General features: G+C 45.1%; 2 protein-coding genes across 3 annotated transcripts; one reads left to right on the forward strand and one right to left on the reverse strand.

Annotated features, from left to right (window-relative positions):
- The first annotated feature begins 549 nt into the window (after positions 1–549).
- rpain (RPA interacting protein) lies at positions 550–3,037 on the forward strand. Of its 2 annotated transcripts, XM_035779595.2 has the most exons (7): positions 553–733; positions 972–1,160; positions 1,370–1,442; positions 1,612–1,726; positions 1,831–1,894; positions 2,057–2,197; positions 2,588–3,037. In XM_035779595.2, exons 1-7 carry the CDS (start codon positions 662–664, stop codon positions 2,615–2,617), a joined length of 684 nt encoding a protein of 227 aa, XP_035635488.1. In that variant the 5' UTR covers positions 553–661; the 3' UTR covers positions 2,618–3,037. The 2 variants fall into 2 exon arrangements, with proteins under 2 accessions (XP_035635487.1, XP_035635488.1); XM_035779594.2 differs by lacking the exon at positions 2,588–3,037 and having other exon boundaries at positions 550–733; positions 2,057–2,429.
- A 234-nt stretch (positions 3,038–3,271) lies between these two features.
- c1qbp (complement component 1, q subcomponent binding protein) lies at positions 3,272–13,157 on the reverse strand. The gene is made up of 6 exons (XM_035779593.2): positions 12,746–13,157; positions 12,006–12,156; positions 10,248–10,341; positions 4,170–4,265; positions 3,879–4,004; positions 3,272–3,623 (listed from the first exon to the last, which is right to left on the reverse strand). Exons 1-6 carry the CDS (start codon positions 12,996–12,998, stop codon positions 3,474–3,476), a joined length of 870 nt encoding a protein of 289 aa, XP_035635486.1. The 5' UTR covers positions 12,999–13,157; the 3' UTR covers positions 3,272–3,473.
- Between the last annotated feature and the right edge of the window lie 236 nt (positions 13,158–13,393).

The following is a 13,393-nucleotide window of genomic DNA, read 5'->3' on the forward strand; positions in this document are numbered from 1 at the left end:
CCAGACCAGCCAATGGGACCAGGCCTTTGCCTGGAAGCATAGGCGGCACATGGGTTTCAAGTTTGGAGAAGGACATTTTCACCAATGAAAATTCACCTTTATAATAAAGCATTCCATGCATCCTTTGCAGACTTATTTAAGACTACTATTCTTTAATGTGATAATTAAAATGGACGGTCAAAATAATATAACTCAAACACCGATCGCATAAAAATCCACCACTTCTTCTACAGCGTCATGTGAAAAAGAAGTAGATGCATATCATCATGTCTACATACACTTTGACCGCAATAACGTGCAAATGGAAGACACATATTTATCTCTGCATAGAATTGACATTTTTTTTGAATGATCAACGATTAATTATTGGGAATAATAAAATAAAAAAATGTAAACATAGTTTCAATGTGTTAAGAGAGTTGCTAATATTTTTGCCAAACAGGTTGTTAATTGATATCAGAGAGGAAGAGTTGCGTGTAGGCAGTGAACCACTCGATTGACTACATATCCCAGGTTTAGTAACAACTTCCGGGCCACGAGGGTTGTCGGAAAGCTTAAAACTCGACCGAAAATGCTGCAAAAGCAGAACTGTTTGGTTTGTTGTTGTGAACTTGTAGCTAGTCAGATTTTTTTTTAATTATACATCATCGCTATTGATATCATGGATGCGTTACACAGACATCGTTCTCTTCACAAGGGGACGACTCCACCATGGAAGGAAACCTACAGGAAGGTAATGTTAGTTATGGAATCTATCAATATCTGCACGGTGGTTTGAGAACAAGTTAACCACAGCGAGTTGATAGACTCGAGGCCAAACATTAGGCGTAGTCTTTATCTGAATCTAGCTGAAAACCAGAATTGGAATAACGCTCAAGAAGACTTACGTGGCTCACCGAGTTAATGTCAAAGCTTTAGTTCATGAAGTGTAACTTGTTTTGATGGTTTAACTTTTTTTTTTTTTTCCTCAGCGTTGCGTGGACAGGTTGAAGAACAGCCGATCCAGGTTACTGGAGAAGTACCGTCAGATGGGAGATGGTCAACACTGCAGCGCCAAGGGCTCCGTTTTCGTCCAGGAGGTGATGGAGGAAGAGTGGAACGCGCTTCAGTCAGCCAACCGAGGGCTGCCCTCCCTGTGGCGTAACGACGGACTGGAAGAGGTGAGGGTTTGTCAGTTGAATACTAATTACTGTGCATGAGAGGTGATCGTGTAGCTAACTTGACACATGCATACAACTAATCTACAGCTAATTTTACATGAGTTATGTAGCAATGGCATTACATTAAATATATATTTTTTTTGTGGGGGGGGGTTTAAGTAAGGCAGATACTAGATGGCTACTCAGATCACCTCATGTCTTCTCTACAGATGTACAGTGTCATGAAGGAGTATGATGAACTGGCAGTGTTTGAAGAAATCCAACAGGAACTTATGTCACAAGGTAGTTTAATTCCCAAGTGAACCTTGCCTGACTATTAGTGTACACACACACCTGCCCACAGCTACACAGACAGGAAAACAGGATGAAACCCCTGGGCATAGATGGTTCTCTCTGAATGTTCATGCAACTTGTTCTCTCTGAATGTTCATGCAACTTGTTCTCTCTCCAGAGCTCTCCATCATTGAGGAATATGAGAAAAGCATGCGGATTGAGGAGCAGTACTTGAATTCAGTTGTGGAAGGGCTGGAAGGGGGAAGGCAAATCATTTGTCCCGTATGTCATTTGTAAGTCTCTCCAAGGTGTGACTTGATATGCTATTGCACCTGCTCGGATGTGTCATAGTTAAGACTCTTAAAAACCACAGACTGTGTGACTATCTACATTTCAGACACAACCTTACTGTGAACAGCCATTTTACCTCCTGTCCCTGTGGGCTTTACATCAACACAAGGGTTTGTATGATCTCCTATACAACTCAAATATGCCGTTGTTGGACCAATCAGTTGTGTTGACCACTCTGTTCCTCATGATCACGTTAAGGAACTTTCTAGTTACTGTACTACGCTTTTGTGCTGATTTGACATCTCATCAGTGTCTGTTGATCTCGTCTCCAGCAAAGCAACGTGACCCTAGAGTCTCTGCAGTGTTTGTTGGAGAGGAGGGTAACTGAACACATGGAGGATTGCCTTCAGAACCCGGTCTTCTCCATGGCCTCCAATGCGGATAGCTCCCATAACCTCATGATGAGCTGCAAGGTGACTGACTGGCTTGAATACATGCTTCTGTCCCAAATGGCAAGCTGTTCCCTACATAGTGTACCCCTTTTGACCTGAAATCTATGGGCCCTGGTTAAAAGTTGTGTACTATAAAGGGAGCAGTGCCACTTGGGACACAATTGTCTTTTCTCATACTTACAATCCTCTCCTGTTTGGGAAGTCAGGCCATAATGTTCCACTTACCTAGTATCACTACTGCGCTCCCTACACGTTACACATTCCTCCGAAGTCATATTTTGATTAAGGGGGGGGGGGTCCTGCGCAATTTTGCATGGGTTTATATGGTTCAATTTTAGGTGTCAAAGCAATTACCCTTGAATAGTTCTATCATATTGTTGATCACTAACTGGATCTTGTTTCTGGTTTCAGGCTTGTGATTACCTGTCCATAGTTCTGTGAATCACCCGTTCTACCGGGGGGAAAAAAGCAAATTTTTAACCATCCTGTGTCCGTGGGAGGATTTTTTTTTTTCTCTGAAATAAAGACTATTTGTACAGTAAGATTGGGCCGTTTTTAGTTTTGACTGGTATTCAGAGCATGTCTTAAAGACTTGCTATACAAGGGCACAATGGTGTGCCAAAAGTAGTTATTAGCCAGCCATGAGATGCCATTGCTCTGATTTCTAACAGCTGATGTTCCTGTTACCAGTGTCTCAGATGTTGTCCTGTGGTCTTTCTGGAGGCCTTCCTACCTGAAAAGGTACAGACTTCTTCAACCAGCTCAATGCCTGAAACAAGTATTTTTGATATGATCACTGGCTTAATTTCTCTTCTGTTGTACACAACTAATTGTGTCAGCAATAAAATCATGCTTAAACCACTCGTGTCATTGATACTAACCTGTGGTGAGACATTATGGGGGCGGCAGCGTAGCCTAGTGGTTAGAGCGTTGGACTAGTAACCGGAAGGTTGCGAGTTCAAACCCCCGAGCTGACAATGTACAAATCTGTCGTTCTGCCCCTGAACAGGCAGTTAACCCACTGTTCCCAGGCCGTCATTGAAAATATGTTCTTAACTGACTTGCCTGGTTAAATAAAATTCTTGCTCCATGATGTTGACGACACTAACAGCCTTTTACATTAACATCAGTTACAAAGTGATTCAATATGAAATTAAAAGCTGCAGAAACATTAAATGCAACAATTCTTGTACCTATACCCCCCACAAAATTACAAATGGAAAATATTTAGAGGGGATGGTGTCTAAGCCACATGTTTAAATTTCAGTTAATGAATTCTGTTCCATCTACATACACATTAATTGCATTTGATAAAGCCACTAAGGTCCTCCAGGAACTTCACGTATTCCTGATGCTCCATGGCCGTACTCAGCTCGATCAGTTCATCAGCAAACTTGTTGTCAACCCCCCGGTCAGCCAGGAAGTCCATCAGGTGGTCGTACAGAGCCTAGAGAGAGACAGGCCAGTTTGAAGCACCTAAATCAGGGACACCTAATAATATAATAATATAATAACACCTAAAAGCCGGGCCAACTTCAAGTAGAGCAGCCTTCCTGAAAATGTCCTATTGTAGGCAGTAAAGTCATCGTACATGAATAGCCTGGGTACCAGTCTTTCTGCCCTCCTGGGAAAACCACAAACGGATCAGGGTAGAATAATATTTAGACATGCGGAGAGAAAGCCCATGAGCATCAGCTCTTACCCAATCCAGAGACTCTGTGTTGAGTGTGTAGGACGTCTCCTTCCATTCGCCATCTCCCTCGGGCTGGAAACTGACCTCACGTATGGAAAAGATGTCGCTCTCCTCTTCCCCTTCACCATGGCTTACCTGAGAAATCAATTTAACCCAACATTGTTAGATGTATTGCTTATTAACATAATGTGGTAAGGAACACAAAGCGTGCTTCCCAATAACTATATTGATAAAGATGTCTTCAATTAAATGTTTCTGGACCAATATAGCCAATGATGATTCACTTGTAGAATATCTTACCTCATCTTCAGGATAATGGCAGTCAAACACCAAGGAATGTTTTGCTGCTGGTTTCGTCACCTCGACAACAAAGTTCGGTGTTGACACAATATCTGGCTGTTAGGAAACACACAAGGTTCAAAGCCTTAGCGTTGTAACAGCTGGCTGGTATGGACCAATTCATACAGCAATAAATGTAACTATGTTACCCGATAGATAGATAGATATATATATATATATATATACACACACACACAGCGAAAAAAAGAAAAAAGGTCCACACTGTCAACTTCATATATTTTCAGCAAACTTAACATTTGTATGAACATAAGATTCAACAACAAACTGAACAAGTTCCACAGACATGTGACTAACAGAAATTGAATAATGTGTCCCTGAACAAAAGGGGGGGGGAATCAAAATCAAAAGTAACAGTCAGTATCTGGTGTGGCCACCAGCTGCATTTAAGTACTGCAGTGCATCTCCTCCTCATGGACTGCACCAGATTTGCCAGTTCTTGATGCGAGATGTTACCCCACTCTTCCACCAAGGCTAATCTGAAAACAAGACTCCTTAAATTGTATCAGCATATCGATTGCGCAACCAGGGCTGGTAAAACCTTGGATCATTGCTATTCTAACTTCCGCGACGCATATAAAGCCCTCCCCCGCCCTCCTTTCGGAAAAGCTGACCACAACTCCATTTTGTTGCTCCCTGCCTACAGACAGAAGCTAAAAAAAAGAAGCTCCCGCTTTCAGGTCTGTTCAACGCTGGTCCGACCAATCTGATTCCACGCTTCAAGACTGCTTCCATCACGTGGACTGGGATATGTTCCACATTGCGTCCAACAACAACATTGGCGAATACGCTGATTTGGTGAGTGAGTTCATTAGGAAGTGCATTGATGATGTCGTTCCCATAGCAACGATTAAAACATTCCCAAACCAGAAACCGTGAATTGATGGCAGCATTCGCGTGAAACTGAAAGCGCGAACCACTGCTTTTAACCAGGACGAGGTGACCGGAAACATGACCGAATACAAACAGTGTAGCTATTCCCTCCGCAAGGCAATCAAACAAGCTAAGGGTCAGTATAGAGACAAAGTAGAGTCACAATTCAACGGCTCAGACACAAGAGGTATGTGGCAGGGTCTACAGTCAATCACGGATTACAAAATGAAAACCAGCCCCGTCACGGACCAGGATGTCTTGCTCCCAGGCAGACTAAATAACTTTTTGCCCGCTTTGAGGACAATACAGTGCCACTGACACGGCCCGCAACCAAAACCTGCGGACTCTCCTTCACTGCAGCCGACGGGAGTAAAACATTTAAACGTGTCAACCCTCGCAAGGCTGCAGGCCCAGACGGCATCCCCAGCCGCGTCCTCAGAGCATGCACAGACCAGCTGGCTGGTGTGTTTACGGACATATTCAATCAATCCCTATCCCAGTCTGCTGTTCCCACATGCTTCAAGATGGCCACCATTGTTCCTGTTCCCAAGGAAGCTAAGGTAACTGAGCTAAACGACTACCGCCCCGTAAGCACTCACTTCCGTCATCATGGTGTGCTTTGAGAGACTAGTCAAGGACCATATCACCTCCACCCTACCTAACACCCTAGACCCACTCCAATTGGCTTACTGCCCAAATAGGTCCACAGACAATGCAATCTCAGCCACACTGCCCTAACCCATCTGGACAAGAGGAATACCTATGTGAGAATGCTGTTCATCGACTACAGCTCAGCATTTAACACTATAGCCCCGCCCTGTGCAACTGGGTACTGACTTCCTGACGGGCCGCCGCCCCCAGGTGGTGAGGGTAGGTAACAACATCTCCACCCCACTGATCCTCAACACTGGGGCCCCACAAGGGTGCGTTCTGAGCCCTCTCCTGTACTCCCTGTTCACCCTCGACTGTGTGGCCACGCACGCCTCCAACTCAATCATCAAGTTTGCGGACGACACTACAGTGGTAGGCTTGATTACCAACAACAACGAGACAGCCTAAAGGGAGGAGGTGAGGGCCCTCGGAGTGTGATGTCAGGAAAATAACCTCACACTCAATGTCAACAAAACAAAGGAGATGATCGTGGACTTCAGGGAACAGCAGAGGGAGCACCATCCCTATCCACATCGACTGGACAGTAGTGGAGAGGGTAGAACGTTTTAAGTTCCTCGGCATACACATCACGGACAAACGGAATTGGTCCACCCACACAGACAGCGTGGTGAAGAAGGCGCAGCAATGCCTCAACAACCTCAGGAGGCTGGAGAAATTCGGCTTGTCACCAAAAGCACTCAAACTTTTACAGATGCACAATCTAGAGCATCCTGTCGGGCTGTATCACCGCCTGGTACGGCAACTGCTTTGCCCACAACCGTAAGGCTCTCCAGAGGGTAGTGAGGTCTGCACAACGCATCACTACCTGCACCCCAGGACACCTACATCATCCGATGTCACAGGAAGGCCATAAAGATCATCAAGGACAACAACCACCCGAGCCACTGCCTGTTCACCCCACTATCATCCAGAAGGCAAGATCAGTACAGGTGCATCAAAGCAGGGACCGAGAGACTGTTAAACAGCCACCACTAACATTGAGTGGCTGCTGCCAACACACGGACTCAACTCCAGCCACTTTAATAATGGGAATTGATGTAAAATATATCACTAGCCACTTTAAAAAATGCTACTTAATATAATGTTTACATACCCTACATTACCCATCTCATATGTATATGTATATACTGTACTCTATATCATCTACTGCATCTTTATGTAATACATATATCACTAGCCACTTTAAACTATGCTACTTAATATAATGTTTACATACCCTACATTACCCATCTCATATGTATATGTATATACTGTACTCTATATCATCTACTGCATCTTTATGTAATACATATATCACTAGCCACTTTAAACTATGCTACTTAATATAATGTTTACATACCCTACATTACCCATCTCATATGTATATACTGTACTCAATACCACCTACTGCATCTTGCCTATGCCGTTCTGTACCATCCCTCATTCATATATCTTTATGTACATATTCTTTATCCCTTTACACTTGTGTCTATAAAGTAGTAGTTGTGGAATTGTTAGGTTAGATTACTCATTGGTTATTACTGCATTGTCGGAACTGGAAGCATAAGCATTTCGCTACACTCGCATTAACATCTGCTAACCATGTGTATGTGACAAATACATTTGATTTGATTTTGATTTGACCTGCAAGTTCCCGGACATTTCTGGGTTGAATGGCCCTAGCCCTCACACTCCGATCCAACAGGTCCCAGACGTGCTCAATGGGATTGAGATCCGGGCTCTTCACTGGCCATGGCAGAACACTGACATTCTTGTCTTGCAGGAAATCACGCAAAGAACGAGCAGAATGGCTGGTGGCATTGTCATGCTGGAGGGTCATGTCAGGATGAGCCTGCAGGAAGGGTACCACATGAGGGAGGAGGATGTCTTCCCTGGAACGCACAGCGTTGAGATTGCCTTCAATGATAACAAGCTCAGTCCATTGATGCTGTGACACACCGCCGCAGACCATACAGATCCTCCACCTCCAAATCGATCCCGCTCCAGAGTACAGGCCGCGGTGTAACGCTCATTCCTTCGACGTCAAACGTGAATCCGACCATCATCCCCGGTGAGACAAAAACGCAACTCGTCAGTGAAGAGCACTTTTTTCCAGTCCTGTCTGGTCCAGCGACGGTGGGTTTGTGCCCATAGGCGACGTTGATGCCGGTGATCTCTGGTGAGGACCTGCCTTACAACGGGCCTACAAAGCCCTCAGTCCAGCCTCTCTCAGCCTATTGCAGACAGTCTGAGCACTGATGGAGGGATTGTGCGTTCCTGGTGTAACTCGGGCAGGTGTTGTTGCCATCCTGTACCTGTCTCGCAGGTGTGATGTTCATATGTACTGCGAGGACGATCAGCTGTCTGTCCTGTCTCCCTGTAGCTCTGTCTTTGGCGTCTCACAGTACGGACATCACAATTTATTGCCCTGGCTACATCTGCAGTCCTCATGCCTCCTTGCAGCATGCCCAAGTTCACGCAGATGAACAGGGACCCCAGGCATTTTTCCAGAGTCAGTAGAAAGGCCTCTTTAGTGTCCTAAGTTTTCATAGTTTTAACCTTAATTGTCTACCGTCTTTTTGCCTTTATTCAAGTCAGTTAAGAACAAATTCTTATTTTCAATGACGGCCTAGGAACAGTGAGTTAACTGCCTTGTTCAGGGGCAGATCGACAGATGTATGTATCCCTTGTCAGCTCAGGGATTCAACCCTTCGGTTACTAGTCCAACTCTCTAACCACTAGGCTACCTGCCGCTCTGTAAGCTGTTAAGTGTCTTAACGACCGTTCCACAGGTGCATGCTCATTCATTATGGTTCATTGAACAAGCATGGGAAACGGTGTTTAAACCCTTTACAATAAAGATCTGTGAAGTTCTGGATTTCTACCAATTATCTTTGAAAGACAGCGTCCTGAAAAAGGAAAACCCCCCTCCCCCCACCAGTTTATATAAGTTAATGGACAGTTACAGGAGGGTGCGAGACAGTTTTTTCCCCCCACAGTGCCAGTTATTAACTTAGATGGTAGCCAATAGCTATGCTTCCATTAACTAGTCCAGTGACTTGTTTTTGTTGTCGACATTTAGAAAGTTTGTATAGAAAATAGGCTTTTTAGAGTGTAATAGATTTTTTAGAGTGTAGTTAACTGCTGGATGTATAAAATAAATGTATTTAATTTGCGCAAAAACCTATTGTTAAAAAAAAAAAAACACTTTGTGGGTAATGGAAACATTTCAACCACTTGGGCAAATTAAAGCGGCGATATGTAACATTTTGGGCGGCCTGATCAAATTCCCAGAAGAAATGTGCGTTATAGATCTGTCATTCTCATTGAATACAAGTCTAAGAAGTGGTAGATCTGTTCTAAGTGAGCCATTCTATGCTTCCCTTTCTTTTAGGAACAGTGGGGTTAACTCGTCTAGGAACAGTGGGGTTAACTCGTCTAGGAACAGTGGGTTAACTGATGTCAGTTCTTAAGTTTAGTTTGTCTTTTACTTTCAGTTTCGTACATCCAACCTCAAAGAGCTGAAAATACAATATTTTGGGTGATTGAAAACACATTTCACAGCAGACGGTACAATGACTCTCTACACTATGCATTGCTTGTTTTGTCACAAACTGAAATCAGACTAACTATTTGAATTTCAGCCACCAGGAAATGGCGGGAGCGATTTCTGCACATTGCATCTTTATTAAATTGGCGACAGCCAGCATGCCCTCCCAACTACCATGTCTCAGGTAGGCCATGAATGACACAATGCAATAATTGACTCATATTTGCCATCTCGTAACAGTTCTCATGTGCCAACGTATCGCCATGTTCAGTGCCACGGGGAAACGTTATACTCCTGTAGATCTGTAATAATTAGTCGGTGAAACTTCCCAGCCAACCAGGAAATGTAATAATTAGTCGGTGAAACTTCCCAGCCAACCAGGAAATGTAATAATTAGTCGGTGAAACTTCCCAGCCAACCAGGAAATGTAATAATTAGTCGGAGAAACTTCCCAGCCAACCAGGAAATGTAATAATTAGTCGGTGAAACTTCCCAGCCAACCAGGAAATGTAATAATTAGTCGGTGAAACTTCCCAGCCAACCAGGAAATGTAATAATTAGTCGGTGAAACTTCCCAGCCAACCAGGAAATGTAATAATTAGTCGGTGAAACTTCCTAGCCAACCAGGAAATGTAATAATTAGTCGGTGAAACTTCCTAGCCAACCAGGAAATGTAATATTTAGTCGGTGAAACTTCCCAGCCAACCAGGAAAGCAAAGCGAAGCAATTCAGGCATTCCTGAAAGCCAGGACAAATCCTGTCCTTCCAATGAAAACAGATTGTTGTTGTTGAAAGAATCAATTTCGCAAGCAGTAGACATTTAGAATTAAATGTGGATTGGAGCTTATAGTTAAGGGATTTACGTCACGTTCCCCCACGTACCTTCAGAAGTATTCAGCAATCATCATTTATATATTTAAAAAAAAAAAAACATGTTCCATTATTACCTCACTTTCTGCCGACTTCTGACCTTGTACTTGTTCAGCCTCCTCTTCAAAGTTAGGGGGGACACTGTTGTTGATGTTGAATGTGACCGTCACTCTACAAAGGAAGGGAAACGGGATCAGACAATGACATACATTTCAAATGATGTGAATCGGGTTCATTTTGTGCAGGTGTGCATTTATTGATAGGACCTCCAACTGTATTCATAGTCAAAATAAAATGTCTACGGTGACTCCCGGGGCGGCAAGGTAGTCTAGTGGTTAGAGTGTAGGGGTGGTAGGTAGTCTAGTGGTTAGAGTGTAGAGGCGGCAGGTAGCCTAGTGGTTAGAGTGTAGAGGCGGCAGGTAGCCTAGTGGTTAGAGTGTAGGGGCGGCAGGTAGCCTAGTGGTTAGAGTGTAGGGGCGGCAGGTAGCCTAATGGTTAGAGTGTAGGGGCGGCAGGTAGCGGGTTAGAGTGTAGGTAGCCTAGTGGTTAGAGTGTAGAGGCGGCAGGTAGCCTAGTGGTTAGAGTGTAGGGGAGGCAGGTAGCCTAGTGGTTAGAGTGTAGAGGCGGCAGGTAGCCTAGTGGTTAGAGTGTAGAGGCGGCAGGTAGCCTAGTGGTTAGAGTGGGGTAGGGCGGCAGGTAGCCTAGTGGTTAGAGTGTAGGGCGGCAGGTAGCCTAGTGGTTAGAGTGTAGGGGCGGCAGGTAGCCTAATGGTTAGAGTGTAGGGGGCAGGTAGCAAGGTGGCTAGCCTAGTGGTTAGAGAGGAGGCAGGTAGCCTAGTGTAGGGGCGGCAGGTAGCCTAGTGGTTAGAGTGTAGGGGAGGCAGGTAGCCTAGTGGTTAGAGTGTAGGGGGCGGGCTAGAGTGTAGAGGCAGGTAGCCTAGTGGTTAGAGTGTAGGGGAGGCAGGTAGCCTAGTGGTTAGAGTGTAGGGAGGCAGGTAGCCTAGTGGTTAGAGTGTAGGGTCGGCAGGTAGCCTAGTGGTTAGAGTGCCTAGGGTTAGAGTGTAGGGGGCGGCAGGTAGCCTAGTGGTTAGAGTGTAGGGGTAGCCTAGTGGTTAGAGTGTAGGGCGGCAGGTAGCCTAGTGGTTAGAGTGTAGAGGAGGCAGGTAGCCTAGTGGTTAGAGTATGGGCGGCAGGTGCCTAGAGGAGGCAGGTAGCCTAGTGGTTAGAGTGTAGGGGGGTAGCCTAGTGGTTAGCTGTATGGGCTAGCCTAGTGGTTAGACTGTATGGGCGGCAGGTAGCCTAGTGGTTAGAGTGTAGGGCGGCAGGGTAGCCTAGTGGTTAGAGTGGTAGCCTAGTGGTTAGAGTGTAGGGTCGGCAGGTAGCCTAGTGGTTAGAGCTGTGGACTAGTAACTAGCAGGTAGCCTAGTGGTTAGAGTGTATGGGCGGCAGGGTAGCCTAGTGGTTAGAGTGTAGGGTCGGCAGGTAGCCTAGTGGTTAGAGTGTAGGGTCGGCAGGTAGCCTAGTGGTTAGAGTGTAGGGTCGGCAGGTAGCCTAGTGGTTAGAGCTTTGGACTAGTAACTAGCAGGTAGCCTAGTGGTTAGAGCGTTGGACTAGTAGCCGAAAGGTTGCAAGATCAAGGTAAAAATGTTGTTCTGCCCCTGAACAGGGCAGTTAACCCACTGTTCCTAGGCGGTCACTGTAAATAAGAATCTGTTCTTAACCGACTTGCCTAGTTAAATGAAGGTAAAAACAAATTGGCCATTTACTCAGGATGGGGGAGGTGTGCCTATGTATTGTAATATTGACATAACGTTATTTTCTCGCCATGCTCATTACTTTTCTCCAGAGAGCGTCCTGATGAGTTTGGCTTCTGTGCCATTCTGCTCTAGCTCCCAACCTCCAGACAGCTTGGGAAGAGTCTTGCTTTTCTGAATTTTCTTCTCTTCTTTCGTTTCATCAGACAGGAAATCTCCAAAGGCTTTGTCTCCTGAAACAGAGCGGTTAATATGATAATATACAAAAAAAAAAAATAGAAGTCATTATTAACTACACCTTAGTCCCATAGACTGTCCCCACCCAGGTTCCATTTCCAAGGTCACATGCGCATTGCTCGACACAGGTCCAGATGGAGATGCCATCAGGGATGTCTAAGCCAGCTAACGTCACGTCACACTCAATAGTTGGTTTCGTCGTCAGCTTCGCATTCGGCTCTAAAACACGCGGTCTTGCTTGATAAAACCACGAGTTAACTTTTGGACTAGATTGGACTATAGACATGATGGCAGCGTAGCCTAGTGGTTAGGGCGTTGGACTAGTAACCGGAAGGTTGCAAGTTCAAACCCCCGAGCTGACAATGTACAAATCTGTCGTTCTGCCCCTGAACAAGGCAGACAGATAGTTATATGAGAACATATGTTACAAAAGTTGTCCAAGCTGGTCGCAGCTATTCCTCCGTTGTTTTACACACAACAAGACCAAGCAAGTGGAGGGGGGGGGGTCATTCAACTAGCTAACGTTAACATAGCTAGTACTCACATTACAGTAACTAACTAGCTACCCAATTTAGCGATCATTACCTTCCGTATGTAGCGACACACATTCACAGGATACAGGACTCGGTCCTTTTGAACCGAAGAGTTTTGGTCGGTACCCCGACGCTGCACCATTATTGCTCATCATCCAGAGAGACCGGGTGAACGGCCGGATTGTTCCCGAGTTAGGAGAGCATAACGCCGACCTGGCAAGAGGATGGAGAGCACCAGTCGAGGACATTGTGGATGTAGAATTTCGTACTGCGGTAGTCACCGCTCGGGAAAGCATCTTTAGCATGATTACAGGTTGGTCAATTTGACTAGTAAATAAATAAATAAAATGGTTTGATAAGCCCCAAGTTCCAGTTACCAGCTACTGTAATGCGAGTACTAGTTATGCCTGGAAACACACGTGTGGAAGGACACCGTGACCTCCTCAAACTTTGAACCGGAAGTGATCACATGGTCTAAACCAATAACTAGACCAGACACGTTTTGGGGTAAAATAACTATTAATAGTCAATAGATACATGTAATGAAATATTTCTAATACATCCAACAACCGTGTGTTGTTGATAACTCGCTGCAGAATGCAAACAAAGCGGTTCTTATTGGTCTACGGTGTAGAGCGCCCCCCCGCGTTCAAATGAATGACGAGCACAAGACAGCGCACGATCATACTGTACGTTCACG

Source organism: Oncorhynchus keta, chromosome 11, assembly GCF_023373465.1.
Source record: "Oncorhynchus keta strain PuntledgeMale-10-30-2019 chromosome 11, Oket_V2, whole genome shotgun sequence".
Taxonomy (NCBI): domain Eukaryota; kingdom Metazoa; phylum Chordata; class Actinopteri; order Salmoniformes; family Salmonidae; genus Oncorhynchus; species Oncorhynchus keta.

Excerpts from the sequence above, each read along its gene's own strand:
- c1qbp (XM_035779593.2), bottom strand. The coding sequence starts at position 12,998 with ATGCTAAAGATGCTTTCCCGAGCGGTGACTACCGCAGTACGAAATTCT. Across the intron at positions 12,157-12,745 it reads TGTGTCGCTACATACGGAAG|GAGACAAAGCCTTTGGAGAT; the intron begins GTAATGATCGCT and ends GCTCTGTTTCAG. Across the intron at positions 3,624-3,878 it reads ACACAGAGTCTCTGGATTGG|GCTCTGTACGACCACCTGAT; the intron begins GTAAGAGCTGAT and ends GTCTCTCTCTAG.
- rpain (XM_035779594.2), top strand. The coding sequence starts at position 662 with ATGGATGCGTTACACAGACATCGTTCTCTTCACAAGGGGACGACTCCA. Across the intron at positions 1,161-1,369 it reads GTAACGACGGACTGGAAGAG|ATGTACAGTGTCATGAAGGA; the intron begins GTGAGGGTTTGT and ends TCTTCTCTACAG. Across the intron at positions 1,443-1,611 it reads ACAGGAACTTATGTCACAAG|AGCTCTCCATCATTGAGGAA; the intron begins GTAGTTTAATTC and ends TTCTCTCTCCAG.